This window comes from Thermothielavioides terrestris, chromosome 2, assembly GCF_000226115.1.
Source record: "Thermothielavioides terrestris NRRL 8126 chromosome 2, complete sequence".
Taxonomy (NCBI): domain Eukaryota; kingdom Fungi; phylum Ascomycota; class Sordariomycetes; order Sordariales; family Chaetomiaceae; genus Thermothielavioides; species Thermothielavioides terrestris.
In genome coordinates this window covers 6,738,057-6,763,795 of record NC_016458.1, presented here as the reverse complement: position 1 = coordinate 6,763,795, position 25,739 = coordinate 6,738,057, and the positions used below count along the sequence as shown (strand labels likewise).

At 56.4% G+C, this 25,739-nt stretch overlaps 7 protein-coding genes across 7 annotated transcripts; 4 read left to right on the top strand and 3 right to left on the bottom strand.

Annotated features, from left to right (window-relative positions):
- Window positions 1-1,363: 1,363 nt before the first annotated feature.
- On the bottom strand, window positions 1,364-4,908 carry THITE_2115092 (uncharacterized protein). Its single transcript, XM_003653025.1, has 5 exons — window positions 4,652-4,908; window positions 3,026-4,581; window positions 2,786-2,973; window positions 2,484-2,731; window positions 1,364-2,430 (listed from the first exon to the last, which is right to left on the bottom strand). The coding sequence occupies exons 1-5, from the start codon at window positions 4,827-4,829 to the stop codon at window positions 1,538-1,540; spliced, it is 3,063 nt and encodes a 1,020-aa protein (XP_003653073.1). The 5' UTR covers window positions 4,830-4,908; the 3' UTR covers window positions 1,364-1,537.
- A 328-nt stretch (window positions 4,909-5,236) lies between these two features.
- Window positions 5,237-7,132, top strand: THITE_2115090 (uncharacterized protein). Its single transcript, XM_003653024.1, has 6 exons — window positions 5,237-5,393; window positions 5,459-5,514; window positions 5,565-5,788; window positions 5,842-5,909; window positions 5,962-6,700; window positions 6,758-7,132. Exons 1-6 carry the CDS (start codon window positions 5,340-5,342, stop codon window positions 6,922-6,924), a joined length of 1,308 nt encoding a protein of 435 aa, XP_003653072.1. The 5' UTR covers window positions 5,237-5,339; the 3' UTR covers window positions 6,925-7,132.
- Window positions 7,133-7,347: 215 nt separating this feature from the next.
- THITE_2115086 (uncharacterized protein) lies at window positions 7,348-9,641 on the top strand. The gene is made up of 4 exons (XM_003653023.1): window positions 7,348-7,741; window positions 7,816-9,047; window positions 9,154-9,321; window positions 9,403-9,641. The coding sequence occupies exons 1-4, from the start codon at window positions 7,596-7,598 to the stop codon at window positions 9,507-9,509; spliced, it is 1,653 nt and encodes a 550-aa protein (XP_003653071.1). The 5' UTR covers window positions 7,348-7,595; the 3' UTR covers window positions 9,510-9,641.
- An 879-nt stretch (window positions 9,642-10,520) lies between these two features.
- Window positions 10,521-12,049, top strand: THITE_2115082 (uncharacterized protein). The gene is made up of 5 exons (XM_003653022.1): window positions 10,521-10,647; window positions 10,708-10,946; window positions 11,020-11,078; window positions 11,152-11,505; window positions 11,627-12,049. Exons 1-5 carry the CDS (start codon window positions 10,635-10,637, stop codon window positions 11,832-11,834), a joined length of 873 nt encoding a protein of 290 aa, XP_003653070.1. The 5' UTR covers window positions 10,521-10,634; the 3' UTR covers window positions 11,835-12,049.
- On the bottom strand, window positions 12,039-12,537 carry THITE_2048634 (uncharacterized protein; the record flags this gene model as incomplete). Its single annotated transcript, XM_003653021.1, has 3 exons — window positions 12,039-12,209; window positions 12,281-12,330; window positions 12,408-12,537. The coding sequence occupies 3 exons, from the start codon at window positions 12,535-12,537 to the stop codon at window positions 12,039-12,041; spliced, it is 351 nt and encodes a 116-aa protein (XP_003653069.1).
- A 4,725-nt stretch (window positions 12,538-17,262) lies between these two features.
- THITE_66688 (uncharacterized protein) lies at window positions 17,263-17,815 on the top strand (the record flags this gene model as incomplete). Its single annotated transcript, XM_003653020.1, has 1 exon — window positions 17,263-17,815. A coding segment is annotated over one exon (303 nt), but the record flags the coding sequence as incomplete, so codon positions are not given.
- A 3,669-nt stretch (window positions 17,816-21,484) lies between these two features.
- On the bottom strand, window positions 21,485-23,888 carry THITE_2115076 (uncharacterized protein). Its single transcript, XM_003653019.1, has 2 exons — window positions 23,441-23,888; window positions 21,485-23,349 (listed from the first exon to the last, which is right to left on the bottom strand). The coding sequence occupies exons 1-2, from the start codon at window positions 23,649-23,651 to the stop codon at window positions 21,605-21,607; spliced, it is 1,956 nt and encodes a 651-aa protein (XP_003653067.1). The 5' UTR covers window positions 23,652-23,888; the 3' UTR covers window positions 21,485-21,604.
- Between the last annotated feature and the right edge of the window lie 1,851 nt (window positions 23,889-25,739).

Below are 25,739 nucleotides of genomic sequence, written 5' to 3'. Positions count from 1 at the left end.
TGTCTGGTCCAGTTCGCATCTCCTGCGTCGCAAGCAGCAGCTCGCAAGCTCCTGCAAGGGCTGTTCATTTCAAAGTGGCAGGGCGGGGAAGTCGTCCACTGTGGGGGGGATTGCAAGGAGGGCATCGATCGTTTGCATGTGACAGCCAAGAGCCAACAGCGCATTTCTGAATCACGGCGCTTGGGCCAAGCGGCGCTAGCGTTCCCGGCACCCAGCCCGATGTGGAAATAGCGGCCGAAGCCACGGGTCCGGGGAACACACTAGGCTCACAAGAGGACAAGGGCAGTTTCCGGGCATCCGTTCGCCTTCCCGACATGCTGGTCACAAGAACTTGGTAACTTTATTGATCAACCAGTCCGCTCAGACGCATCCATTGCGAGCTTCGGCTCCATTTTGAGGACCATCCCAGATCCGATCCGCGCTTCCAGGCCCAATACAAGGACCTAGTTAGGTATTTACCGGAAACTTGCTGCGAATGAGCCCCTGTTGTCGTACACTAGGTACAATTGTTCGGCCGGGTCGACATGGTAACCAGGGTACTCGACTAACTCAGGTACCTTAGTGTAGGTCCCTACTCGCTACCTTCGCCAGTTGTGGTAAGGCACCGTCGGGCCCGAGTTGCTCCGCCAGCAAGGTGTCCGTGGCCAGATCGTGCTCTGTCCGGAGTCTGGAGTACGTGTGCCTCTCTCTCCTACCTGCAAGGAATATGTCAGGCAATTGTTCGTGACATGGAGTTTGTCGACCCTTCCCTGGCGCCGAAACGCTCGTTTGCATCTTGCCAGTTGATCTACTTAGCTACCTGGTACTCACAGCTTCTACTTCTCGAGTACCACCGCGTGAGGTTGGCATTATAATGTGGTATAATATGGGAGAAAAGGGGCCCCTGAGGGCGGCTCCTGCGCGCCTTGATGCCGCTTCCGGGCTTGAAGTTTGAGCAAGCTCTTGCACCCCTCCCGATACCTACCAAGGTATGTACACAGTAAACAGTTTCCCCTCACGCTGCCGACGCAGCTGGTCCTGTGAAGCAAGCCACAACGATAAATAGCCGGGCGACAATCCCGACCCTGACCACCACTCCGTGACCCCAAGGCAGTCCTACGTTTCTTGTGGTAGGTCTTTGGCAACGCACTGACATGCCGGGTTTTGCCGACTTGGCCGTCCTCTGCGGCGTGCAGGGTGGACAAGTCATGACCCCTGGGAAGCTGTGAGACGGGCACCTAGTTGTTGGCAAGCGTTCTTCTGTCCGGGCTCAGACGAGACAACGGGAGGTAAACAGCGAGCTGGGGCTTGATCTGCGGTGGAATGCTCGACATATAACGGTGACGTGTGACTTGTGCGTGCGTCCGCCTGAGCTCACGATGCACTCATACATACCATGAAAAAGACATGAACATACACCGCATCACGGAGGACCAGGCCGGGATTCCGTTAAGCTTCTGAAGAAGGGAGACCCGAACCATTCACACCAAACGTCTGATCTCCGTCTATTCTCTATGGTACTTCCCACGTCACAGCCCATCCAGATACACACGCAACATTACTTCCCAACGGCATCATCATTACTTCCAACAGCCGGCAGCTGCTCCACAGCCTCGTTCGTCCTCTCCAGCAGCACCTCCGCCGCCGCCCCGTTTTCAGCCACCTTTGCTACGTCATCCCCGACCTCAACCCCAGCAATGAACATGGCGCTGACGCCCTCGAGCGCCGCCACGAACACACACAGAAGGCTCGCGATGACGAAGTGACTGATCGTCGACCCGATCTCGAGCCACGACCCCTCATCCTTGACCACCCAGAAGAAGTACAGCGTGAGGATGTCGCTGATGGCCATGACGACCATGAACAGCGCCGAGGGCGCGACGCCGAGGCGCTTGTTCAGGATGCCCAGGTTGGCCGAGATGAGCGCGAAGGGGATCAGCAGCTTGAGGATGAGCATGGCGCCCTGCGAGAAGGGGTCGAAGACGGGGAGCAGCCGGTTCACGCTCTCGAGGCTGAAGGCCGAGACCGACGCGACGTTGCCCGTGCTGAAGAAGGCCGCCTGCAGGAGGACAAAGAAGAAGAGCGCGACGCGGGCGTCGTGCAGGGTGAGCGGGCGGAAGGGGGACCCGAGCGTTGGTTCGTTTTCGAGAGGGGGCTTTTGCGCGGGACCAGTAGTTGAGCCGTTTGTCATCGCCGTTGCTCCTGCTCGCACGGCGGCGTTGGCGGAAGGGGTGGAGGGGGATCTAGCAGGCGAAGAGAACTTGAATACAGCGTGCTCCAAGCGGACCCAGCTGACCAGGATTGCCGAAAACGCGATGTAAAACAGCCCCTCGTAGGAGATGGTCAGGATGACAAAGGTCGGAGCGCAGGTGAGGAAGATGACCAGAATCCTGTGCATGTAGTGGTTGTTTGGTTGCAAACGGTATGCGAGTGGCATGAGGAGGGACGCGACTGCGAGGAAATTAGCACAGCCCGTTGACTGTCTCTGCTGTACAGAAACGCACCGAGAACGATCCAGCCCGTGATTTGGTTGCCGCGAGGAAGTCCTTGTTTTGCCTGTAGCGACAGGGCGCTAGACCGGGTGACAACCATGGAGAGCAAGGTAAGGCCAATCTGGATACCCACGAGCGTCCTCGAAACGTGGTTCTTTTCAGAGGAGGGCTTCTCTGACCAAGTGAAGTCTGCGAGGACAAAGTCCTCGAAGACCAAGTAGAGGACGCCGGCGATGACCATCAATGCGCCTCCGACCATGCTGCAACGACCCCGTCAGCTCGCACTGTAGGACTGTTGGGGCGGGAGAACGAACATTAAGTTAACATTCTCAGTTTTCATGGCTGGAAGCAATGTGAAGGTGCTCATGGCAATGCACGAGAGGAACCATGTCACAGATAGCGCGGCATGCTTGTGCAAGAACGAGAAGCCGTAGGCTAGAGGCCAAAAGGCGCCAATGATGAACAGGACGGTCAGGATCTCGCGGTGGATGTAGCCCAGCGCCTGCAGTTGTCAGCGGGGATGCACAGCGAATAGAGGGGGCGACAGGACGGACCAGAGACTCGATAACCCCGACATAAACGGCGCAATTGAAGAGTAGCGAGGCCAGGCTTGCTGCTGACTTGACGTGACCAAATAGTTCCTTGCGACCCTCCAACAGGCTCTCCCGTCGTGCGTACACCTCCTCCCAGAAAAAGACGGGGAACAAGGCATATGCGTAGTATGTTAGGGGCGACTTCGAGATGACAAAGGATGCGTAGAGAGCAGTCAGAACGGAAGACGAGACAAGGGTGCCGAATAGTGTCCTCGAGGGCTGCAAGCGTCCGTGCAAGACATGGACGTCGATGACAACGGTAAGCGAATAAGCCACCCATCCCAGGTATCCTACCGTAACGAGGGCCCTCAAGAACAGCCAGTCATACGTCTGCAAGTACCTGAGACCGCCCAGGCCGACCTTCATGAGCGCGGCCGACTCCTCGATTGCTTCCTCGTAGCTGCCGGTCTCAATGAGCTGCCGGATGTGTGCCAGGCGGCTGTCGGGCTCCAGGCCTTTGTCGCTCAAGGGCTTATACGGCTTGAACCTCAGCTCCGTCATCTTCTTCTTTTCCTCCTTGACGCGGTACTGCTCGAGGATTCCGCGCGCATTGACGAGCGAAGCCTCGGCTTTTTCCTTGAGATCGGCGGTCAAGTAGGACAAGGGCAGTTCTCCGACCGAGTTCGCTGGGAACTCGGTGCCGATGAGGTAGGCCATGAGAGCGGCTACATCGGCCTGTGCGACGTCGTGTCTCCGAACGTGGTCCAGGTTCCAGTCTGAGGAGAACTCGTCATGTCCTGGCGCAACCTCTCCCGGGTAGATCTGGGGCTTGGCGACCCCGGAGCCCCAGACGATGAGGGGCGTCCGCGTGTTATTTGGGTGACCGTCCCCGTGGCTACCCCAATCACTCATCCCGTGGTCGGCAGTGAAAACAAAGGCGGTCCGATCATCGCCGTAGAAGTCCTCAATCAGTCCCACGATTTCCTCAACGCCCTGATCGACCACCTTGAGGTTGTGCAGGTACTCCTTCGAATACGGCCGATAGGAATGCCCGGTGGTGTCCAAACCTAATAAATGAAGGAAGAAGACAATCTTATTCTGCCTCAGCGCATCATTGAGCGTACTATTCGTCCGCGCTTCGGCAAAGAAGTCCTTGACATGGTCGAACACCCAGAGATCCAGCACAAGGGCATCAGCTGAAAAATCCTCCAGCTCGGCTCCGTAGGTAAAGGCGTCCACCCGGCCCGGGACAGCGCCGTGCTGGAACATGGGCAGGATATCGGGGCTGCCCCAGCTCCATGTGTGCCGGCTGCGGTTGAAGAGACTGTCAAAGTTGACAGGGTTCAGCTTCCAACCCGTGGTTACCGCCGAGACATCCTCGTAGAGACCGGCAATGAGAGCCACATGACCGGGCCGCGACTCGGTAGGCACGCGCGTATGGGATACGCCGAAGGTCCCATGCTCTAGCACCTTCGACCGCAGAAACGGGGCCAGAGGCCGGGGAATGAGATCGTCGTCGGATTTGGGGTAAGGCTCAGGGTGCGATTGGAACGCTTTGTCGGCGCGCAGTCCATCTCCTGCAACAGCAGACCATCAGCGACGGTATTCTTCCGAGAACAAGGTCTACGGTATCTCTTCGATACGCACCTACAAAGAGGACCAGGCGATCCGCAGGTGCTGGGCTGGACTCTGGCCGCTCTACTTGGAACAGGCGCATGCCCGAGACAATGGGGCTAACGAAGTAAATGTCAAAGATGGAATATATGTACACCAAGTGAAAGACCACGGCAATGGCCAAGAACCGGAATCGCGGGAAGGAGGCCATGATGCCGGATTGCGCAGTGCTGCGCAAGGTATTGCGGCGGCGTCGCGTTCGGAGGGCCGGTTAGGATGGCAGTTTGGACGGCGAACTGAAGGAGAAAATCAGGGAGGTAGAGCGATAGACACGGTCGGAATCATGGCGCGATCATTGGACAAGTGGATTCAATGGCCGGTTTGAAACCACCGTTCAAAGATGAGAAGACGGTAAATTTCCAGAGTTGGTGGCCCGGAATTGGGATATTGAAGCTTTCCTTCGCGTCTTCCCCTGAGGGGCGGCTAGCGAATCACCGACTGCCCCTCAGGGTTCCCGTTCCAAGGGGGCCTGCGCAGGGGCCGCAATGGAGCCGGGTACCAACGATGCAGGTGCCGGGGGTTTCACTGGCAAGAACGTGACTTCGCGCTTCAGCCACATGAAAACCACATTCCGCGGTCGCGTCGCGATACCGGGGTCTTCATCACCGAACTGCATCACGGTGCCACCGCAAAAGCGCAACCCCGGCATCGCCAATTCACAATGGACAAGTACAACAAATTTCTTGCGGAAAATGTCCTCACCGAGGACAAAGTGGTATGTATAGAGTCTCCAGTGGACGGGGAATAAGCCGGCGTGCCAGAACTGACCCGACTTGGCAGGTCACGTATCGGCTTTTAAGCCGGGCTCTCCAGGTTCACGTCAACACGGCGAAACAGTATGGCTCTCTTTTCAAGAGTGAATTTTGTGGAACCTAATATTTTCTAGGATGTTGTATGACTTCCACAGGAGCCAGAATGCGAAACGCCCTGGAGCTGTGCATGCCACATATCTGGTGTTCGGCACTAAGAAGGACGATGATGGCCCGCCAGCGGCAAGGAACGGCGGCGATGTTGATGTGGAAATGACGAGCTCAGCCCCCGAAGCCGAGCAGCCCACAACAGTCGTGCCCACGTCCACGCTCTCACTGGTCCCCGAAGAGCAACTCGAAGGTTGTTTGTTGCTGTTCCTCGAACCACTCATCACTCTGCTTACTGGAATCCAGAGACCCTTGCGAACTATGAGGAGGTCACTTCTATTCACGTCTACAGCATAGGGCCTCATCCGACGAAGGTTCGAAGCAGCACAGGAGGCAGTTGTAACCCGGCAACTAATCGTAGAGCAGGATTTGGCTTTGCTTGTCGATGCAGCCAACGAGGCCCTTAGCCTCGATTCCAGCGATTACCAAAAGAGCCTCGGTCCTATCAACAACCCCAGAGTGCGTCGCAGGGAACGGCAGGGGCCCGGGCTAAAAGCTGCCGCTGCTGCTACGACTGCTGTGAATGCTCCAGCCAAATCCGCATTTCCAAAGACTGCACTAGCGCCGGCATCAGGGAAAGTCAAGGAGGAGCCGAAACCTGCTCAGTCGGTTCAGGAGACCGCTGAGAAGGCTTCTTCAGGACCAACGAGAAAGGCTGCCCCGCCCTCGAAGCGTGGTGCTGGCTCCGGGATCATGCAAGCATTCTCGAAAGCAGCCACAAAACAAGGGCAGGTCAAGAAAGCAGCAGAGTCTTCACAACCTGCTGCACCCAGCGGCGAGGAGAGTATGCAGCCCCTGTCCGATGATGGCGAGGACGACGAAGAGTTGCCACAACCGAAACCGCGCAGCATCTCAGGGACGAAGAGCAAGAAGCAGAGGGAGGAAGAGCTCAGACGGATGATGGAAGAGGAAGACGAGGAAGATCAGGCCTCGGAGGAGGCGGAGACGCCCCTGGAGGAGGAGCCAATGGAGGAGGACCTGCCAGCACCGGAGCCAGCCAAGGAGCAGGAGACTGAAGTCGTCACCTCGTCTTCCAACGGTCGGCGGCGGGGCAAGAGACGGGTCGTGCGCAAGAAGCAAATCATGGATGAGCAAGGATATCTTGGTACGTGTGCCCAACTTCATGCCGCCTGGGCCCCTTGACATTGACCATCGGCCACAGTTACCATCCAGGAGCCAGGCTGGGAGTCTTTCTCGGAGGACGAGCCTCCCCCGACTACCAAGCCGAAGACGACAAGCTCAGCTCCCGCGGCACAAGCAGGAAAGCCAAAGAAGGGCGGACAAAAGGGGGGCCAGGGCAGCATCATGTCGTTTTTTTCGAAGAAATAGCACAATTCAGCTGGGATGCGCAAAGGACGAGCATCCGTCCCAGTCAGCCCTGATTCATGTGCCGAGAAGGATCCTGGAGTGGCCCGACAAGCCAAGTGAAGATCATCGACAGTGTACACGCTTCGCGGTGACTGCTTCCAGCAACATACCCAGTACTCAGTAAACGTGCCTCTAAAGCAAGTCATGGCGCTTAAGGAATCTTTTTCATCAACCCAGGGTTTGGATGGCAGGTACCTACCATGGGAATCTGCGAGTGAACCGCGATTGCCAACCTAGGGCAGTATTTCGAAGTTGAGGGGAGGCGGGGTGGCGTGGGGGCGTCCAGGGGGGTCTTTCCCCACACAACCACCCTCAGGCCGGACCCGCCAAGCCGAGCGGCTAGCTGGGCCGAGCCCAAAACGGCCGTCTCTCGTGTGTGTGCCGTAACTGTCAGTGCAATGCAATATGTGTCCCTTGGCGCTTTGCTCCCGCAACCTGCCACATGTGTTCAATTGGCAAGCGACAGGCATACATCTTTGAAGATGGGACGCGGTTGAGCTCTTGAGGCGTAGCTTTCTTGTTCGGACATAGTTAATGCTCTTGGCGCGCAAGGGAACTTCAGAGTTCGATGCATCGCATGGGCCTGCCAGCGCCAGCAGGAGCGGCAGGGCCAAAACACGCCAACGGACGCGATGATTCGCCTTTCCTGGTTCTCCCTCGTCGTGTCCTTGCTGGCACCGACAGCATCCCTAGGCCGGCGGGGCGACCAGGAGCCCTTGACGGGAAAGTTTAACAACGCAGCTTGTCCGGACTACGCCCTCTATGCCACCTTCTCGCAGTAAGTGCGGCGGGCGCCAGTCTGCGGGCGCCCGTAGTCGCAGTGGTCGCAGTCACAAGCTGACAGGCAGACAGTCCACCGCTCAGCAAGGGACCCCTTAAGCTTCCGTTTCAACGACCGGACCCTCGCTGCCGGACCTTCCACTCGGACGCAATCGAGAAAGTCATCCGCGATGTGACCTCGCGGATGAAGGACCCGGATCTCGCCCGGCTATTCGAGAATGCCTACCCCTCGACTACCGACACGACGGTCAAGTTCCACACAGACGGGAAGGATGACAAGATCAAACAGAAGCTGCGCAGTCGGAGGGAGAAGGATGCTTGGCTGGACGACGGCGAGTGGGAAGGCCCGCAGTCTTTCATCATCACGGGAGACATCCTGGCAGAATGGCTACGGGATAGCACCAACCAGTTGAAGCCATACCAGCAGCTGGCGAAAAAGGACCCCGCCATTTTCGATCTCATCCTGGGCGCCATCAACACGCAGAGCGAGTATGTAATCCAGTCCCCGTACTGCAACGCCTTCCAGCCGCCACCCATCTCGGGACTGCCCATCAGCCTCAACGGACAGGACGACGTCGTGCACCCGATGTACGACCCAAGCATTGTCTTCGAGTGCAAGTACGAGCTCGACTCGCTGGCGCACTTCCTCGCCCTCGCCAACGAATTCCACCACCACACCGGCAGCACGGCCTTCCTCACGCCGCGCTGGTACAAGGCCGTCGAGACGCTGCTGTCGGTGCTTGGCGCGCAGAACCAGAGCACCTTCGACCCGGAGACTGGCGCGTACCGGCCGAACGTCTACACGTTCCAGCGGAACACCAACACGGGCACCGAGACGCTCAGCCTGAACGGCGTCGGCAACCCGCTCAACAGCGGCACGGGGCTCATCCGCTCGGCCTTCCGCCCCAGCGACGACGCCACCGTCCTGGGCTTCTTCGTGCCCGCCAACGCGCAGATGGCCGTCGAGCTGGGGCGGACGGCCGCGGTGCTGCGGTCGACGGGCGACGAGTCGGACGCGGCGCTGGCGCAGACGCTGGCCGACTGGGGCCAGCGCATCGCCGAGGGCGTCTGGGAGCACGGCGTGGTGCGCCACAAGCGCTACGGCGACGTGTTCGCGTACGAGGTCGACGGCTACGGCAGCGCGCTGCTCATGGACGACGCCAACTACCCGAGCCTGCTGGCGCTGCCGCTCATGGGCTTCGTCAAGGCGGACGACCCGACCTATCGGAACACGAGGCGGATGCTGCTGGAGAAGGAGGGGAATCCGTATTTTCTGACTGGAAAAGAATTCAAGGGCATCGGAGGTGGGTTGTAAATTCCTGGACTGTTGCTAATGCTTCTTCGGAGTGGGTGGGAAAAAGGGGAAAACAGGAGAGGGGGAGTAACCTTACACTGACGGGACGCCCGCAGGACCACACATCGGGCTGCAGAATGCCTGGCCGATGAGCCTACTCGTGCAGGCCCAGACGTCGGACGACGACGACGAGATCATGGAGTGCTTGGATCTGGTGCTCAAGTCGAGCCAGCTGGGGCTGGTGCACGAGAGCATTCACGTGGACTATTCCCACGCGTATACGCGTAAGTCTGGCTCTTCCGTGATCAAAAACAAAGTAAATGCGCCACGATGCTGACTTGGGGGGTGTGCGTGTGTGTGCTTAGGGAGTTGGTTCGCTTGGGCGAACGGGGTGTTTGCCGAGACGATTCTGGACTTGGCGAGACGGAAGCCTCATTTGATATTCAAGGATTCGAGGCCGTACGAGGTGTAGCTCAGATAGAACCCGTGAGCTGGCCTCGGGGAAATGGGATTGCCTGGCTCTCTGGATTCTGTCCCGAGTATTACCGTACATAGCATCATTGATATCATACAACCGGGTGGTTCGAGGAGCTCTCTTTACAACATCCGGTAAGCCTCATCCTGGTCCCCTTATTCAGCCCGTTTATTTTCGCTGCGAGATGGCAGAATGACTGCTTCGGCCAAGTCGATGGTTTCCGTGATCTCGCCGGTCCTGGGGCAGGCACACGCGGAGGTTCAGGATCTTTCTTCCAGCGCCGGACCGTCATATCCTCGAGGTTGGTGATGTTGCGAATAGCATCGTCGCCGCACGGGCGCTCCGACTGCAATGCGAATCCACCCGTCACTCCATTTTTTTTGGCCCGCCCGGAAGGGGGCGTTAGCCTCGTTGATGTACTTGTGGTGTGTGCCCTCCCGAGGCCGACACTGAGCTTCAGTTTTCGGAGTATTTTGCATGCGAGAGGAGGACATATAGAAGTATTTTAAGAGCCTGGCTGCTTTTCCCTCAACAGGATGACAGGAACGAGATTTGTTTACAGCTGACAACGAGCGAATCCCTTGAGCTGTTGTATCCTCTGCAGCGAGGCGTAACGGGTCACCAGCTGCGGAGAATAACACGCCGAGCCCCCTGACCCCTCCTCCCCGAACCGCGGCCTGCGGGGAAGGTGGGGGTGTCCGCGAACATGCATTGCGCTCGCCGTCCGGCACTTCCCTGCGGTACGGGCAAGGAAGGAGGAACGAAGAAAGGGAATTGACGAAAACACGGAAGAATTGGGCTGCTACCGGGACGCGGAAATAGCTTGCCCTCTGTACTATGATAGGTTGAAGGAGCCGGGTGGCTCTGCTCTGTGCCTGCCACATCCCGGGGCATCTCCGGACCGGCGTTTCTGGAGGAGGCGCAACGAGCAATCGAGCAATAGCACGCGATGGCGGCGCCTTATTTAAGCCCCGAAGGCCAGTCCGAGCCGCGTCCGACGCCCATCGGACGCCCACTTTTGCAACTCACATCAAGCAAGCAATTGAGTGTTTCTGCTGAGCACAAGCTGTTCCGTTGCTCCAACTCCTGAGAAAAAACACCGTCGCAAAACCATCCGTGAAAATGTCATTCGACCGTGAGATTTGGCCCGCAATTCCTTACGTATGGCGGGGGGTCACTAACAGCATCCTCGCAGGCCTCGTCCGGTTCGTGCCCAAGGGCGACGACAGCAAGATCCTCATCGGTGAGCCCGCAGACAGCTCCGTCGATGTCGGCGCAGCCGTCCGCAAGGGCGAGGATGTCCTGGTCAAGGTGTACAGCGGCAAGTCGGTGCTGGATGCCGGCTCGCCAACGGGCGAGACTGCCGTCATCGGCCGCGTCCTGTCCCCTCTGGCGCGGGGGGAAGTCGGCACCATCCGCTGCATTGGACTGAACGTGAGTTGGGCATCGGAGACTCCATCAAATCCCGACGCAAGGACTCTCTGCTCACTCTTGTCCCGCGTAATAGTACAAGAAGCACGCCGAGGAGGCCAAGATGACCATCCCCGAGATCCCCACCGTCTTCCTGTGCGTCCACGCATTCATCCCCCATCCTCCTCCGCTCCACTTCTCATCTAACAGATGCCGTCGAAAAAAAAAGTAAACCCGAGACCTGCCTCGCCGACCCGTGGCCGGCGCCGACGATCATCCCCAAGCACACGATCGCCAGCGACTCGGCCGACTACGAGTCTGAGCTGGCCGTCGTCCTCGGCAAGGAGGCCAAGAACGTGTCGGAGGCGGACGCGCTCGACTACGTGCTCGGCTACACGGCCAGCAACGACATCTCGAGCCGGGCGTCGCAGTTCGCCCAGTCGCAGTGGTGCTACTCCAAGGGCTTCGACGGCGCCTGCCCGCTGGGTCCCGTGCTGGTGTCCAAGCGGCTCGTGCCGGACGTCGGCAAGCTGCACCTGCGGGGGCTCAAGAATGGGAAGGTGGTGCAGGATAGTGCGTTGACGTAGGTTTCTTTTTTTTTTTTTTTTTTTTTTTTTTTTTTTTTTTTTTTTTTTTTTTTTTTTTTTTTTTTCCACTCTCTCTCTTCAGTTTAGGCGGCGAAACTAATTGATCGATGATGTTAGGGATCTCATTTTCTCGGTGGAGCAGATCGTGAGCTTCCTCTCGCAGGGCACCACGCTGCCCAAGGGGACCGTCATCATCACGGGCACGCCCGCGGGCGTGGGGTTCGCCCACAAGCCGCAGGAGCTGCTGCACGACGGGGACGAGTTTGTTGTCGAGATCCAGCCCCATATCGGGAGCTTGTACAATGTGATGCAGAACGAGAAATGAGTGTAAACGGGATACCTATCTTTGGGCTGGGTGCCGTTTCTATGTTATCCTACATTTTGGCCCCTTTTTCTCTAGATGATGACCGCAGGCACATGACCTCAATCAGGACCATGGTTCAAGGAGCCCACACGAAGTCTCCCCTAATGGTCTCCTCCCCCCTTTTCCTTCCACTTCCAGAATGCAGTATATGAGCGCTCTATCTACCTAGCCTAGCACCGCAGGCAGGTGCTCCTTGATGTACTCGACCACCGCATCCGGCCCCTTTTCCACCTGCAACCCCTGCGGCAACGAAAATGTCTTCAGGTCGGGCACAACCTCCTTGGCGATGGCGATTATTCGCTGAGCCTCCTCGGGCGTCCACATAGATGCCGTGAACTGCCGACCTCTCAGAATTTTCATCCCTTGCAAAAGGTTCACACCAGTCATCCGGATGGGATATTGCATACCAGAACATTCGGCTGGGCCTCCTCCACAGTCTGGCGCACTTCGTCTATGCCTGGGCGTCAAACCGTCTCAGTGGCCTGTCTGCTCGGCCTCTGTGATCCCCAGGAGAGAAGGACAGAGAAAACTCACTTGCTGCGTTGGCAATGTGGATGATCGTATACTGGTCCTTGACGTCCTCGACGACGCGGCCGATCAACCTCTTGGCACGCTCGGGTGCCGTGTTGACGGTGACAAGCCGGAAAGGTCCAGTGGGAGCCATGATGAATCACGAAGCTCGAGTGCGAATACGAGATAAATGGATGAGTAGATTGTTGGCGTTGCTTTAAAGGCAACTTTTGAATTGTCGAATCTACGACGAGTTACCAAAGTGACTGCTCTCTTGATCCCCAGGCCATCTTATCCATCCGGGACAAATCCTGAGTTGACGCGTCGTCATCGTCGCCATCGGCGGATCGGAACCTACCTGGCCCCATCGCATTACCTTGGGATCGAAAAAAGAAAGTCGGGCATCATGAAACTCGGCGCGGGAGGTGAGGTAGGCAACTCTTGGGCAGTTGAGGATGATGGTTTTCCCGGCCACGCTTGAAGCTCGGAGAAACGGCTGAAACTCAGAGCCTGCTTTTCACTGGAAGGCCTGGGGCGCGGTGGAGCCAGCTCCCCAGGTTGGTGGAAACGGCACTCAGAAGTGCGCGCCGGATACTGGCTGGAGGGTTAGGGTTGTGGCTTTGAATCCAGGTTGTGATAAGGGGTGTTTCGTCGCCGATCCCACCGGTGAACTGTGACAAGATTTCAGCTCAGCTTCAGCGGTGGGGGTCTCTGTTGAAAGGCGGGGATGGGATGCTCGAACCGTCAACCTGTCAACGGGTCTGACTGCCCTGGCCGCTTGGACTCTGGAACTTTCTTTTCAGGATGGGAAACCGAAAGTGACAGGCTGAGTGAGAACCTCTTTCCAACCAATCCTAGCACACGAGGCCCAGCGGAATGCGCACCCCTTCTCCCTGAAGCATTGCGTCACCAAGCACGTTGCACAAGGATCAGCCGCAGGAAGGCTTTCCAACCTGCATGTCACATCCGCTCTCTCGGGTCGTCCGTTTCGGATTCGCCCAACCAGCCAGCACGGGATGCTCACCGCTTGACTGCTTGACCACATGGTCGGCGTCCGTGTTGCGCAAGCGCGCATGACACCGGTGGGAGGACTAACTTACCTGGGCAACGGAGGGCCGTGTTCGATCTCTATCTTGCTTTCGAACCGCACGTGGCGGAGCCGACGCCCAGTATAGGATCCAACACTACCAAGCTCTCGGAGGCTCTGCGACATCGGATCGGAAGCCAGTGGAGCAGACCTCTGAAGGCGCTTCGGTACGAATACCATCGGCCAACAACATCATAACGCCTGGGCTTCTCGACGCTTGCGGAGAGCCTCCAGTTGTGGTGTTTGTTCAAAACTTGGGTCCTTGGTCGCCGGGGTTTCATCGAGCTGGAAACCAACAACAAGCCAAACCGGACCAGAGTGACCGGAGTGGACGTTCCTTCGGTCCTTCGGAGGGAACGAGCTCATCGAAGGTCAAGGAGGCCAAGGAGGGTCCGTGTTTGCCGCCTCGGGCTTCGGCTTTCACTCGAGCTCTGGTTGGCTTAGTCGGACGATGATGTGAGCTGACCTGCTCGAGCATCGCTTGCTCGGGCTCAGGAACAAACAACAGCCAGGTAACAGAGGTATGCGGTGTGCAGGCAATGACTATCGGGTACCGGCATAGCTTTCGCTGACGTTCCGTAAGGCGGCCACGGGACCGGTGTCACAAACCAGGGCGGCTCCTGATTCGATGGGGTACCCCGTGATCCGTCCCGCTTCTTGTCCCAAAGCCCAGTAGCTCCACGCGCGGGCAGCACCACCCCCTCGGAGGGTCGTGAAGTCCCGCCAAGATAACGAACTGTCAAGGTACACTACCGAGAGGGCAGATCTCGTACGATCATGACGTCTCTGATTGGGTCATGGAGATGCCTTCTGGAAACCTTCTTTTGCACCCCTCTCAAGCAGGAGCCCAGCTTCAGAGCCTTCAGCTTGGCAGGGCAAACAAGCCCACATGACATCCCACACCGCAGATGCTTCCATAATAAGCGAAGGTCCACCTTAACGGGTTCCGACTTGATCAGCAGTCGACTCGCCAGCAACGCGTTCGGGTTAACGGCAATTGCGGCCGTTGCCGCAGGTTCTGCATGGTTGGCACCAACACGACTAGTGTAGTGTATTCCCGCTCAATGACCTGCATTTGGCATATGTAAGCTTCAAGGTGTGATGCCACATCGGCCGTCGAAGCCGCAGTCCAAATCGGGCAATCCGGGAAGCCGCTTATCGTGTTGACATCCCTCTTGTCCGCCAGGTTGACAACCGAATATCTTCTGCCGGGCACCGCAGCGGCATCCCCCCACGCCTGGCCAGAGTATGATGCAACCATCCAGCGCTGCCGAGGACCAACAAAGAGTTGCATGCAGATCGGGCTGCCCCTTTTCTCCCTTCCGGGCACCGGTTGAAGCGATCACGAGTCTGGCGTCGCCGAGCGTACAGTACGACAGTCCACAGCGCAGAAAGATGCTGTATGTACATAGCCGCCCGCCTCAGCCCCATTTTCCTCACCGGGCATGCCGCGGGCGAGAGTCAGTGTCGGACTGTTCCCGGATCGTGGAAACCAACGTTCCTCTCTATTTTTCGATCCAAGACGGAAGGGCGCGTTGGATATGGCCGCAACTACGATGGTTGGGGGCACCACCATATTCCGCAACAGGAACGGGCCTCTCGACGACCCATCCCAAGCATGTGAATTTCGGCCTGATTTTTCGCGTCATAAGAATCTCGAGTATGCTGCCACGCTAATGCACACAATGGGCAATCTTGAATACTAGCTTCTCGACCGGAGAATCACACAAGTGTCTCTGCCCTCAAAGTCGGGCAGCTTGACGGAGAGGTCCTCGTCGAGAAGCAGGTTTGCAAGCTGGATGTTGCGGGGTCGCCTTTCCGTCCGGGGCAAGTGGGTATTTGAGCACAGTCAATTCATCCAATTCCCCATCGAAGGCACTGTCTCCCGCTGCGAGAACGCGCTTCACGCCTGGATGGCACCAGGAACGGTCAACGGCAATGGCTCAGCCGTTATCGTCAGTCATGATGGCCAGCAAAGGCATTGGATTGGGCTGCATAGCGGGGTTGAGATGTGTGGTGGACGTGTTGGTACAGTACCTTACCTTTGTCTTGGCTAACGTAACCCCTCACCCCAGAGCCGATCACCCCGGCAGGGGTGCGGAGCTACACTACACGCTCTCGCTTCGAGCGCGCCGTTTAGACCGACGACGAGGGCAGAAACCCCGCCATTTTTAGACGATGGTGCAGTGACTGAATGTTCGGACGCCTTGGTCTGGGAACAGGCCGAGGGCGGTGTGCACCCACTGAGAAGCCGCTCACTCACAGCAGGCATCCCCTCCTCCAGGGGTGATCGCAACAAATACACACGGGTGCCGACAGACCCGAGCATGCGAAGGAGTCATGTACATATCGGCGTGCGAATAGCGTCCTGAAGCCGAACAATCAACAAACTGCAATACCCATCCGAGGCTGGTGATCTCACTCACCCTTAGGCAAGTAAGCAATGCAGTCAGGCGCATGTCGCAGCTAAGCCTTCTTCTGAGCCTTCCGAATTTAGCACCCTGCGTTTGCATCTGCGTGAGGGATTACTGCGTGCATGTTGTCCGGACACGACGGAATAACTTCGCGACGCAGCTGCGCAGTCTCTTTCTGCAACCCCCATGCCGTTGCGGCGCATCAACAGCCCCACATACCTATCTCGGGGCCTTGGCCGTGGCCGCACGGAGGACTCCGTGCCAAAGTACGGAATACCGTACCTGAGTTATTGTGGAGACAGCCTTTTTTGGCCGCAGAAGGCCGGGGCAAGGGCAGGCCCTGAACACACATGTGACGACGGAAATGCTCTGCGGTTGGGCGTTGCAGAAAAACCGCCTATCCTTCTCTTCACTTCCCTTTTTAGGCCGCTGATCGGGCCCTGAGCATCTCGACAAGCTTCAGCGCTTTAACCCCTCATTCAAGTCACAGCGGGAAGCGGGGCGCTGCTGCGCAATCTGTGCCGGCCCTTCCCTTGCCCTGCGGCCGGCGCGGGCTGGTCGGCTCGCCCTGGATGGGGATGGGAGTTTCGGGACGGCGAGAAAGGAATTGGCGTATGTAGTGTAGTGTAGCCAATGCTGGTTTGTTGGTCGAAACGGCGTTGATGATTGCGCAACCATCTGACGAGTGATATCATGGCTGACTATGGCTGGCGGCGGCAGTTCCGTTGGAGCTCCCTGCGAAAGAGGAGCTGCCGGGGCCCCGTCCGGGGTGACAGGGGATGAATGCTCGCTGAGAGCCAGGGGGCAGGCACGTCGCCAGCGGTGGACAAATTGCAGCCTCCCGTTTGTCCCATCTGCCATGAGGTGCCTCGTGACCCGGCCTTTCGCCTTTTCTCTCCACTCGGGCGCTGGGATGCCTGGTCTTGGCAAGGTGCCGGTTTCCTTCGAGCTGTGTGTCGAATCGCAACTTTTAGCGTGATTCAACTTTTTTTTCGTCCTCCCAGCTTCACTCGCTCGCTAGCGTTACCCCTTGATTTGTGATACCCCATCCGTCTGAGCCGGGCTGACAAAGGGAGGGAATGACCTAGCTGGTACTTGCCAAGCTATACCGAGAGCATAGAAACAAGGCGGGGATCCCGTCATGTAGCGAGGTACCTCTCAGGTCTCGATTGTCGGTGTCCTTGCCCGTCATCATTCAACGTCCCACCCCTCCCCTTTCTTCCATGAGCTTCGTGTTTCCTTTTCGAGGAGTTTGACCTTCAACTCGATGGCCTGCACCGCCATCCCCCTCAACGCCAGAGAGAAAATATATAAACCCGCTTCCACCCTCCCTATCCGCTGCCCTCCACAGTAGTGAAAGGTCTTCAAGCCGACGGAACTCACTTCTCAAGCATTGAGTCTGCAATCGTCCTCACAACCTGATCCATCCTATCTTTTCGGCATCGCTTGTCACCTCCATCCATCACCTCTCCTGGCTATCCAGACTCGACAGCCCGAGTTGTCGTCCGTGCCTCCTCCTCGCGCAGAACTTCCGAAGCAAGTCAACTCCTGCAACGCTCAGGTCGTCCTTCCTATCCCATCCTGCCTTCATTCACCAAACACGCAAAACATCCAACATGGCCGTCAGGGAGTACGAGGAACTCGTCAACCACTGCTGCTCGTACTGCTGCAAAGCTGTTGACTTCGGCACTCACGACTACTGCCCGAGCAGCGAGCATTGCGCCCGCTGCCCGTACTAAGTCAAACCCGCCCGATTCGGCCAGCTGCATGCAACGCCGCCACGGACGCATTATGCAGGCCGCGCCACAGCGCAGCTGATACTCTCACCGGTTGACACGGAGCATCTCTGGGAGGATGGGGCATGGATGGCTGAGCAACAGCATTTCCTGCCTCTCTCTCCCGCACGTCGATCTTCAGCCTCTCAGTCCTTAGCCCTCCTCCGCCTTGGGGGGGGGGGGGGGGGAGGGGGGAAGATCGGTCGGACCCGCCCAGCTTCTTCTTTTGGGACTCTCTTCTTCGCGGAGGCCCGCGGCCTCGTTTCCTCTCGCCAGAAACACACCGCGCACGGGACAACCCCAACGGAGCACCCTCCTTCATCGAAAGACGAGATTCTCTGGATCGGCTATCGACGCCGATCGTCCACTCGTGGGGCAAAGACTACACTGCACTACACACTACATCAGGACCCGGGGGCGCCCTCGCCCGTCAGATGCTGGGCGCCATGCACGCTCTGCACTAGTTCTTCCTGATCCTACCTCCGCATGCAAGGCTGACGGCCCCCATCGAGGGCGCCCGGCATTGCTGCCTCCGCTGCGCGGGACAAGTGTGGGCGACCCGCATGGTTGTCTGCGGGAACCTTGACGGCGGGCCAGGGGGCCAGGGCGCAGGGCAGGCGTCGTTGGACGAGGTCGAGCTGCTGGACAGCTTCTCTCTCCCGGGACTGTCCGCATCGTCTCGTCACACCCACCTCAAGCCAGAGGGGGTGGGGGATGTGGTTCAAACTTCCTGCGTCGAGTTCTGTCTTGTACTCGGCTTTTTCCGTTTCCTAATTCGGTATTTGTCAAATCTGCCACGGTCACTTGAGCATTGCTGAACGGAGCGGGATTTGCGTCGCTTTGGGTTTCGTCTGGCGCTTTGGGGGGGGGGGGGGGGGGGGGAAATTTCCTGATCACTGATTACGGCGTCACTATTGCAGGGGTAACGTTATTTGGTTGGCTTGTCTTGGGATTTAGCGATGTATACTCCGTACGTTACACTAGTTAGTCGCGATCGTCATGGACGGGGTGGGAGGCGTTTCCATCGGGCAATGGCGCAAGACGTTTGATAGCCACTTGACGGGCCAGGTATGAGAGTCACAAGGGTTCCAAGGTTGCTGGTGGCTTTACTCCCTTTGTGAGTCGGAAGTATTCCGTCCAGAATAGCGAGTTCTTGGCCTGCTGGCGAGACATCAGGGGACTCGGTAGAGAATAGGAAGCTCTTTGAGTCACAGACGCATCTCAGCGCCATGTTTCACATCACACAATAGTGAAGACGCACTGTGCCATCCTCCAGTGAAATGGCAATGCAATCGGGCACCAAACATGCAAGATACGCCTCCAGAGATTTGTCACTTCTCACCGACAGCAGACAGCAGTTCACCGGGCAAGCCATCAAACATGGGCGATGGCACCCACCTTCAACGAAGCAGCATCCACCTCCTCCGTACGGCGGACCATAACATAATGGAATATTTGTACGACGGGATGATTCAAACTCTACGATCTGTACCTTCGGTAACTACCTGGTATGTGTGTAGTGTAAGCCGTCCATACCTCTACACTAACTATTCCGTGCACTACACTCCATACTGTATCATCACATCCCTGGCGTCCTCTTGGTGGGCCCCCTGTCTGCCTCTGCCGCCCCAGAAACACGCATTCCTGGCCTGGCCATGCGATGCGGCGCCATGCGTCCTGCATTGTCGCTCCTTGCCCTGGACATGCGCCTCCCTCTCTCGGTTCTGTCCGGATCCGAAACGAAACATGAATCGGCCCACATTCACAGGACGCGGTGCTCAAAGCTGCCAAATCAGGTGAAGCATCAAGCTCGGCAGTCACCGATGTTTTGCTCCGGGGTCCCGATGTCAGGAGCAGAGGGCTTCAAGGTCAAGTCCAGCCTTCTCTTTGTAGTTTGACTAGTGAGTTACTTACTTACCGCCCAGGTCTCACGAGTGCCAGCAGCAGCAAGCGTCCAGGCAAGCAAGCAAGGACAGCAAGCAAGCAGGCAGGCAGGCAGGGCAGTGGCCAGCACAGAGGCCATTTCTGCAACCCTCTCACGCAAAGACATCACAACTTCGTGGTTCACCTCGCTCCGGATATCGTGACGGCGTCGATCGCGAAAAGGAAACGAGGCTGTCGCCGACGTGACGTGGCTCCGAGAAAACCCCCTGCCCTCTTCGCCCCCCTGCCCTGTCATACCCATGGGCCTTCACCCCAAAGCTCACCTTGAAGCGATGGATTCGCCAAGCCAACACAGAAGGAGGCTTGACCCAAACAAGCTTGTCTAACGACAGTTAACCATGGAAAGCTTGTTCAGCCACGGCCGCCCGCAGGACCAGCTCACGGAGGATTGTCGACTGCATGGACCTCCGGATTACTGTACACAGTAATCAACTAGTCTCTTCCGTATGTGCTTCCATACCAAGACATGCTGTGGTGCATCGTGCAATGCGGCGGGGTGCGGTCTTCGCTCTCTCCGACTGCGTACATACATGCTGCAGCATGCAACTCTTCATAAAGGGCAATAACTAGGTATAGACGACGCCGCTATAGTGTAGTTAGTTGAATGGAGCTAGGGAGAGGTGAGCAAACGAGCCGATGCCGAAACAGGGGTGAGGTAAAAAGCATGGAAAGGCACAGACAGCCATGGGTCTCTTCATCCCGGCCATGTCCAGCACATCCGTACACTAAGTGTAGACAGCCAGGCCGGCCCCGGGTCGTCCGGATAACTAACTGGATGACACGCAATATGCATGCACTGCGTCCACAACTTGTAAACGCCGACAGGCACGGCTGACATGGACGCTACGCGGGAATAATCGGGCATCACAGCGTCCCCCCAATCATGAAATCGACAGGAGTCCATGCAGTAGCTGACCAGGATGCCAGTGGAGAGGGCCAGACAAGACAATGTGTTGGGAAAGACAAGGGACGACGCAACAACGGGGAACCAGAAGGGCCGGGTAGTGGTTGTCAGTCTGCTGTGCAACTCCATGTGCAGGACACTAGTTACCTATATCGAAGCTAAGCTTCGCTCCTACAGTGCCTACACTATGTCTATGTGATCACTGCTACGGAGCTGCATCTTGAAGCTTCGCTTCAACCAGGAAAGGAACGGTGTGCCTTGTCTACTTATACACTGCAGTCCACTAAGGTGTGAGCAAAACGGTTGCTGCACCCCCCTCAACAACTCCAGCGTAGTGAAGTGGTCCACAGCACTGTCCCCAGACGCAAGCACATCCTGACTTGTGGATGTTGCTTGCCTACCTGGGTAGGATCGGCAGTGCTACGTACTGCGGTATGGCAAAGAGAGACCAGGCAACGTCTACACTATCTCCAGCTGCAGTGTGCCTAAGCTGGGTCCACTATGTATCATTGAGACAGCGATGTATGTAGAGGCATGTACACATCGCTCCGTTCATCCCTTATGCAAAACGCCACGCTATCATATCCCTCGTCTTCCCTCCAGAGTGGTATCAAAGGCCGTCCGTCGCTCTTGGCCATGAACAAAAAAAAAAAAAGGAAAACTCGCCGCACCCAGTGAGATCGAGACGCACAAAACGGAAAAGAAATGCAGCAGATAAAACAGGGGCGAGGTGAAAGAGGTGGCGAGTGGCAGATACAGCCAGAGATGAGAAATCGGTAGACGGCCAAGACAATCCATCCACGCTCAGAGAAAAGAAGCAGAGGAAAACGGCCAAGAGAGATCCAAGCCCAAACCATCGTGTCCCGCACGATAGGCCCACCGCTTCCCCATCCTTATCAATGGCCGGAAGCAACCGAGAATGGTACCCCCTTCCCGGCGTCGATGCTGCGGATGTCACCCAATAAACGCACGCGATGGAACAGCGGGCTGACGCAAGAGGGGAAGGCGGACTGTCACACGCTCTGTCCCATGCCGGCACCAGCAAGGGCCCAGCAAGGGCCCAGCGGCCAGCAGCCAGCCAGCACCGCCAGCCAGGGCTAGTACAGCGTGAGGAAAACGGCCGCGATGGCCGACTTGTCGTACTTGACGTACTTGCCCTTGCCCTTGTCGACCTCGTGGTACCGGTCCCAGAAGCGGTTGTACAGCGGCTCGATCATGTTCTGCATGTCCTTGGCGAAGAGCTGGCGCACCTCGCGCTCCATGGTGTAGGCCTTGTGGCGCAGCACCATGTCGTCGAAGCTGGCGTTGAAGGCGGCGAACTTGCCCTTGATGTTCTCCTTGTCCTTGGAGCTCAGGCCCTTGAGGATTGACGCCGAGTCCACCACGCCGGCGCCGCCCTGCCCCGACGTCGGTCGCCCTCCGCCGCCGCCGCCGCCGCCGCCCATGCCGCGGCTGGTGTGGATCACGTCGAAGAGGTGCACGCTGACGTCCTTACACGTCTCGGTGTACAGGCTGGTGGCCTTCTTGCGCCACGTTTCGAGAGCCGCCAGACGGGACTCGAGCAAGGGCGCGAGCTCCGAGGTTTGGATGGCGCGGTCGATGATGGCCACGCTGTTGGCCAGGAAGACGCCCATGACGGGCTTCTTTTGTAGCAGTAGCCTTGCCCGGGAGTCCAAGGCCATCATGAGCGCCTCAATCGTGTCGGTGCAGTAGTGCGCGAAGATCTCCTTCCCGTCGGCGCCGATGTCGAAGGACGCCAGGCTAGGGATGGCGTCCCCTACGCCGCCCCTGGACGCCGCCGCCGACTTCCACCCCCCGTCACCGAGGGAAATCATGATACTGGATATGGGTCGGAGGAATTCTACCATTGTCTGCAGCCGCTGCATCGTCTCGGACACGATGGGGACCGGTGCGCCGTCCGATGGGAGCGTCTGTAGACTGTGGACTCTCTTCTTGGTCTCTTCGAGGAGCTCGGATAAGGACGACTTTGCCGTCTCCCGAACCGGTTTCAGCGATGCCGCAAGGGAGCTCTTGAGCTCGCCTGTCCGCCGTTCCAGGTTGTTCGACAGGCCCGAGATGATCTCGACGATCTCGTAAGCCAGATAGCAGTCGGTAGACATGTGGGACTTGATATGCCCGTTCAGTTCCCGCAACGTCCTCCCCAGCTCCACCAGCGAGGGCTGGCATGTGGCCTCGAACACCGGTCCCCAATCCTCCCTTGTGAAGATGTTGCAGATGTTCTCGTACTCGGCGAGGAAGAGGCCCTCCATCGCCTGGGCGTATGTCCCTATCCCGCTCGTCCCCGCTCTGTAGATCGCATCGGCATTCTTCTTCTTGGCCGTGCTGGTGCTTGCCGTGGCAAGGTTTACTAAGCTTGAGGCAAGGTACTGTGACCGAATTTCGATGTAGATCTTGGCGATTGGCGAGTCTTGCGGCGCTCCGCCGCCGCTGCTCTGGCGGTGCACGCTGGCAACATACGAGTTCATCAGGCCCAGCCTGGCAAACTTGTCTTGGGACAGCACCGGAAATGGCTTGTTTTTCGTAAGAAAGTGTAGCGGCTCAATTGCCCGAGGCGTCTCGTTCCGAAGCAGTTTGTCAAAGGAGCTCTCCAGCTGTGTGTTACCGAGCTTGATCAGGCGCTCCAGCTCGGCGACCGTCTGTTGGGTGGCCCGAAGGTTCGAGGCTTTCATCTCGGCGAGCGCCCTGTTCAGGCGCTTGATGGACGCGAGATAGTTGGGCAGACCGGCCTTGTCTGGGCCCATCCGTATGATCTGTTCTTCGTCATTCTTGCTGTCGGCCGGCTGGCGCAGGCGCTCGATGGCTGCAAGCACGGCTTCGATGTCTATGTGCAGAATTGGAGACGAACAGGTTAGCATCGCACCATTCCATGCGTGGGGCTGGCGCAGAGCCGAGACACAGCATGAGGCGCGTACTGTTGCCGAGAATCTGCAGCTTCTTGGTCTCTCCATTGAGGGGTCCTGCGACGTCCCGCACACTCTTCCCCGTGGACTCGAGCCGGCCGAGACAGGCCTGGATCTTCTTGGTCAACTGCGTCGTCTTTTCGAGGCGCGAGTTGAGCACGTCGACCTCGGCCCGGGCCTCTTCGTCGGCGGCGTGCCGCCCGTTGACGGCCCCGACGGCCATGTTTGTGGTTTTCCTTAGCCAGGTGGATGGTGGAGTGGGTGGATGTCCTGTTGGAGAGCTCGGTGGATGGAGGGGAGCTGGCTGCAGGCGCACGCAGCCGCAGCATTGCTCCCACTTCTTGGCCGCCCCTGTCCAGCCACCTGATGCACCAATCACATGCCGCCTCAATGTGTTACAGTAGGTTAACTCCTCCGTACTTGGGTAACAACGTGACAGGCGCTTTGGAACAGCTCCGCGAACAGCCCAGCCTGAAACGTGATTTGGCCATGATGCATTACCCGAGGGCCAAAGGAAAAGTGGGTATTTTCGCAGCCCTCTCTTCTTCCAGAAGAGAGGGGTACAAAATTGCCGGACACCCCAAAAAAACCGGACACCTCCCTACCTAATTTTGTATACGAACGCGTCCTGGCATAGGGGATCACAACCGCGTCAACCGTATTAATTTGAAGCTATTGCCACTAGCCAACTTGCAAGTGGTAATGTTTTTTATAGTGTTTTGATATACCTAGATCTTCGAACCTCCTGCCCGAGCCGTGCAATGTACACGTCGCCCACTAGCTCAACAACGCCCTTGTACACTATTATACTAACTACCTTCGAGGTAAGGCCAATGGCTATATAATGCCTTCTCTTTGTATTACGGCTAAGCGGTTTAGCTATAGTAAATTGTAAATTGCTATATATCTTAAGGCTCTTCGTAATACTGGCTTGCCAACACTAAATACCTATTGTATCGCTAAGCAGCTATGTACGTTTATAGATATAGAAGACAGTGCCCTCGATATATATATAGAGTGGCTATCCACCTTAGGATCTTTGCCTACGTAGGATCTTATCGAGGGCGCTATAAATCGCCTATAGGTACGCTATATTCCTCCTATAGGCCCTATTAGCTACGCCTAGTAGGTACATTGGCGGTTCGATTATCTTATATACTTTATAACGAGTAGGAAGCTAGTAGAGGCTATATAACTATCTACTTAGCAATAGATCGATAAGCTAAACAAGTTCTTCGACTACTATAAAGATGCTATTAAGAGGTTTAAGATTATAGTAGCTAGTTGTTGGAACGTCGATAAGATAGGCTATTGCTTAGCGATATTAAGTAGGAAGTTTTAGATCCTAGCTATTAAGACGAAGAAGAATAGGAAGGTTAGAGGTTGTTCCTTGATACTAAGGGTCTACTATCTATTTACTATACTATTTTCTTAGCTAAAGCTCTTTGACCTCTATAATAGGGAGTCGATAACCTTGATTAGTTATACCAATGCTATTAGCAACGCTATACCTATATATAGTATCTTTAAGCAGTGGCTAAACGAGAATTAGAATGTCGATAGCCTCGATAGTGAGATATAGTTCAACGCCTTGGAAATAGCGTTTAGTAACTACGATATTATAGCCGACTAGATCTAGCACTTTAATAGGCACTCTTTCTAATACTATCCTATTGTTTAGGTGTATAAGCTTATATTCAAAGAGTAGTTTAGCTATAGTGTATATAGCTTCTAGAGCCCTGACGATATTATAGAATTTGAGTAGAATAATATATGCTCTAAGGATTGTATCTACCGCCTATTAGTAATAGATAGCTTCTTAGAGCACTATACATTAGATATCTATAAATACTGCCTTATATACAACATTATTATCGAGTTTCTACTACTGCATTTATTATATAAGACGTAGCTAATAGATATAGGTATATTCCAATATATTAAGAAGGTATATTAAATATACCTTCGCTAGGTAGTTCGCTAGGGCGAGCTAACCTTTATACGTATATAGTTTATTAAGAACCTCTAGGTTCATTGCCTTGCCTAGAGCTAAACCTATTACTAGTTCTAATATATAACTAGCAAATCGTTGATAAAGGCTTTACAAAGAATAGGATTATCTTTAGCTTTATAAGGTTAGGGATATAGCTATTGAACTATACTATCTATATTGCTAAGCTTGAAGATACTAACCTCTAGGCTAATAGCGTAGTATATCCTTTGTTGCTTCCGAAGTAGGATCGCTAGGAGTTGGCTACTAAAGGCGTTAAACGCCTTTAAACTAAGTATAACGATATATTCAACTCCCTAA

Bases quoted from the DNA above. Each gene is read 5' to 3' on its own strand.
- THITE_2115092 (XM_003653025.1), bottom strand. From the start codon at position 4,829: ATGGCCTCCTTCCCGCGATTCCGGTTCTTGGCCATTGCCGTGGTCTTT. The intron at 4,582-4,651 runs GTGCGTATCGAA...CTGCTGTTGCAG, and splicing joins TCGCCTGGTCCTCTTTGTAG to GAGATGGACTGCGCGCCGAC. The intron at 2,431-2,483 runs GTGCGTTTCTGT...ATTTCCTCGCAG, and splicing joins CACGGGCTGGATCGTTCTCG to TCGCGTCCCTCCTCATGCCA.
- THITE_2115090 (XM_003653024.1), top strand. From the start codon at position 5,340: ATGGACAAGTACAACAAATTTCTTGCGGAAAATGTCCTCACCGAGGAC. The intron at 5,515-5,564 runs GTATGGCTCTCT...AATATTTTCTAG, and splicing joins CACGTCAACACGGCGAAACA to GATGTTGTATGACTTCCACA. The intron at 5,910-5,961 runs GTTCGAAGCAGC...ATCGTAGAGCAG, and splicing joins TAGGGCCTCATCCGACGAAG to GATTTGGCTTTGCTTGTCGA.
- THITE_2115086 (XM_003653023.1), top strand. From the start codon at position 7,596: ATGATTCGCCTTTCCTGGTTCTCCCTCGTCGTGTCCTTGCTGGCACCG. The intron at 7,742-7,815 runs GTAAGTGCGGCG...ACAGGCAGACAG, and splicing joins CTCTATGCCACCTTCTCGCA to TCCACCGCTCAGCAAGGGAC. The intron at 9,322-9,402 runs GTAAGTCTGGCT...GTGTGTGCTTAG, and splicing joins CTATTCCCACGCGTATACGC to GGAGTTGGTTCGCTTGGGCG.
- THITE_2115082 (XM_003653022.1), top strand. The intron at 11,079-11,151 runs GTGCGTCCACGC...CGAAAAAAAAAG, and splicing joins GAGATCCCCACCGTCTTCCT to TAAACCCGAGACCTGCCTCG. The intron at 11,506-11,626 runs GTAGGTTTCTTT...CGATGATGTTAG, and splicing joins GTGCAGGATAGTGCGTTGAC to GGATCTCATTTTCTCGGTGG.
- THITE_2115076 (XM_003653019.1), bottom strand. From the start codon at position 23,651: ATGGCCGTCGGGGCCGTCAACGGGCGGCACGCCGCCGACGAAGAGGCC. The intron at 23,350-23,440 runs GTACGCGCCTCA...TTCTGCACATAG, and splicing joins GCTGCAGATTCTCGGCAACA to ACATCGAAGCCGTGCTTGCA.